This window comes from Calidris pugnax, unplaced genomic scaffold (genome assembly GCF_001431845.1).
Source record: "Calidris pugnax isolate Ruff unplaced genomic scaffold, ASM143184v1 scaffold265, whole genome shotgun sequence".
NCBI classification, from domain to species: Eukaryota; Metazoa; Chordata; class Aves; order Charadriiformes; family Scolopacidae; genus Calidris; species Calidris pugnax.
In genome coordinates, this window is record NW_015091061.1 from 312459 (window position 1) to 314466 (window position 2008).

The 2008-nt window shown below is 60.4% G+C and overlaps 1 protein-coding gene across 1 annotated transcript; it reads left to right on the forward strand.

The window, feature by feature from the left end:
• Positions 1-6: 6 nt before the first annotated feature.
• On the forward strand, positions 7-2002 carry LOC106896571 (immunoglobulin superfamily containing leucine-rich repeat protein 2-like). Its single transcript, XM_014956665.1, has one exon. It carries the CDS (start codon positions 268-270, stop codon positions 1990-1992), a length of 1725 nt encoding a protein of 574 aa, XP_014812151.1. The 5' UTR covers positions 7-267; the 3' UTR covers positions 1993-2002.
• The last annotated feature ends 6 nt before the right edge of the window (positions 2003-2008 follow it).

Below are 2008 nucleotides of genomic sequence, written 5' to 3' on the forward strand. Positions count from 1 at the left end.
GATCTCCAGGTGGTGCCCACCGGGTTGCCTTCCAACGTGACCACCCTCAGCCTCTCGGCCAACAAGATCACCTCGTTGCAACGGCGTTCCTTCGTGGAGGTGACCCAGGTCACCTCCCTCTGGTTGGCGCACAACGAGATCCGCTCCATCGAACCCGGTACCTTCGCCATCCTGGTGCAGTTGAAAAACCTCGACATCAGCCACAACCAGATCGTGGACTTCCCTTGGCAGGACCTCTACAACCTCAGCGCTCTCCAGCTGCTCAAGATGAACAATAACCACATGGCTCTGGTGCCTCAGGGGGCTTTCCACACCCTGAAGGACCTCCGGTCCTTACGCATCAACAACAACAAGTTCACCAGCCTCGCCGAGGGGATCTTCGACTCGCTCAGTTCCCTCTCCCACCTGCAGATCTACAACAACCCCTTCGAGTGCTCCTGCAAGCTCCAGTGGTTGAAGAAGTGGATGGACAGCACGCTCATCTCCATCCCTGAGAAGGATTCCATCACTTGTGCCCTCCCGGAGCAGCTCCGAGGAGTGCCGGTGGGCAAGATCCCAGACGTGCAGTGCACCTCGCCCACCGTACAGCTCACCTATTACCCCAACCTGGACACCACGGAGCTCTTTGATGGCTTCACCCTGACGCTGCACTGCGCCGTGACGGGCACCCCACCACCCGAAGTGAGCTGGAAGATCCGCACCTCCAGCCAAACTCTGGAGCTCAACGGCAACCCGAAGGAGAGCGCTGGGAAGGACCTCCCCAAACAGGACCCCGAGCGCTTCTTGGTCTTCAAGAATGGCACGTTGCTGATTCCCCACCTGAGCAAGCGGGAAGAAGGCACCTACACCTGCCTGGCCACCAACGAAATGGGGAGCAACCAGACCTCGGTCAACGTGGCGGTGGCGGGCACCCAGAAATACCCACTGCAGCCCAAGAGGGACCCTCTGGGAGGTAAAGCTCAGCCAGGTGACAAGAAGCCTGGGGCCAAGGGAGCAAAGAACAGCGTGCTCATGCCAGATGAGAGGAACAAACCCCTCGATCCCACCCGGCAGAGCCAACCATCCTCGGCAGCTGGGACGGAGTCCACGGGAGACGGGCAAGTCCCTTTCCAGCTTCCACCCTTTGAGAAGAAGTGTGGCTCCACGCAAACCAGCAAGTACATTTCCAACCACGCCTTCAACCAGAGCGGCGACTTCAAGCAGCACACGTTCGACCTGGGGGTGATCGCTTTAGATGTGTCGGAGCGTGATGCCCGGGTACAGCTCACACCCACCTACATGCAGCCCGAGAAGGTCCACCTCAGGATGCTCTACCTGTGCCAGGAGAGCAGCCAGGGCCACGCCTTGGTCCAGTGGTCCAAGATCGAGGAAGGGGTGAACTCGTACTGGTTCCAGGGCTTGAACCCCGGCACCAACTACTCCGTGTGTCTCACCTACCTGGGGGAGGACTGCCAGGTCCAAGTGGTCTTCACCACCAAAAAAGAGATCCCCTCGCTCATCATCATCGTGGTGGTGAGCATCTTCTTGCTGGTGCTGGCCACCTTACCTCTGATGGGGGCCACGTGGTGCCACCTCCTCTCCAAGTACCAAGGGAAAACCTACAAGCTCATTATGAAGGCCCAGAACCCGGACCAGATGGAGAAGCACATGGCGGCCGACTTTGACCCCCGCGCCTCCTACCTGGAGTCTGAGAAGAACTACAATCCCAGCGAGGTGGGGGAAGCGGACGCGGAGGAAGAAGACGAGGAGGAGGACGACGACGAGGAGGAAGGAGGCAGGGGAAGGAGGAGGAGGAGGAGAGAAGCCGAAGGGGCTCCCGAGCTGGAACGAGAGGAGAGCGTGGCTGCCAGCTCCATGGCGGAGTCACAATCCAAAGCCAACGGCGAGGAGTTCGAGGTGCGCTCCGAGTACAGCGACAAGCTGCCGCTGGGCGCCGAGGCCGTCACCATCTCCCAGGAGATCAACGGCAACTACCGGCAGCGTCCCCGCTGAGCCCCCCCGCGCCCCC

Coding starts and splice junctions, on each gene's coding strand:
- LOC106896571 (XM_014956665.1), top strand. CDS start 268: ATGAACAATAACCACATGGCTCTGGTGCCTCAGGGGGCTTTCCACACC.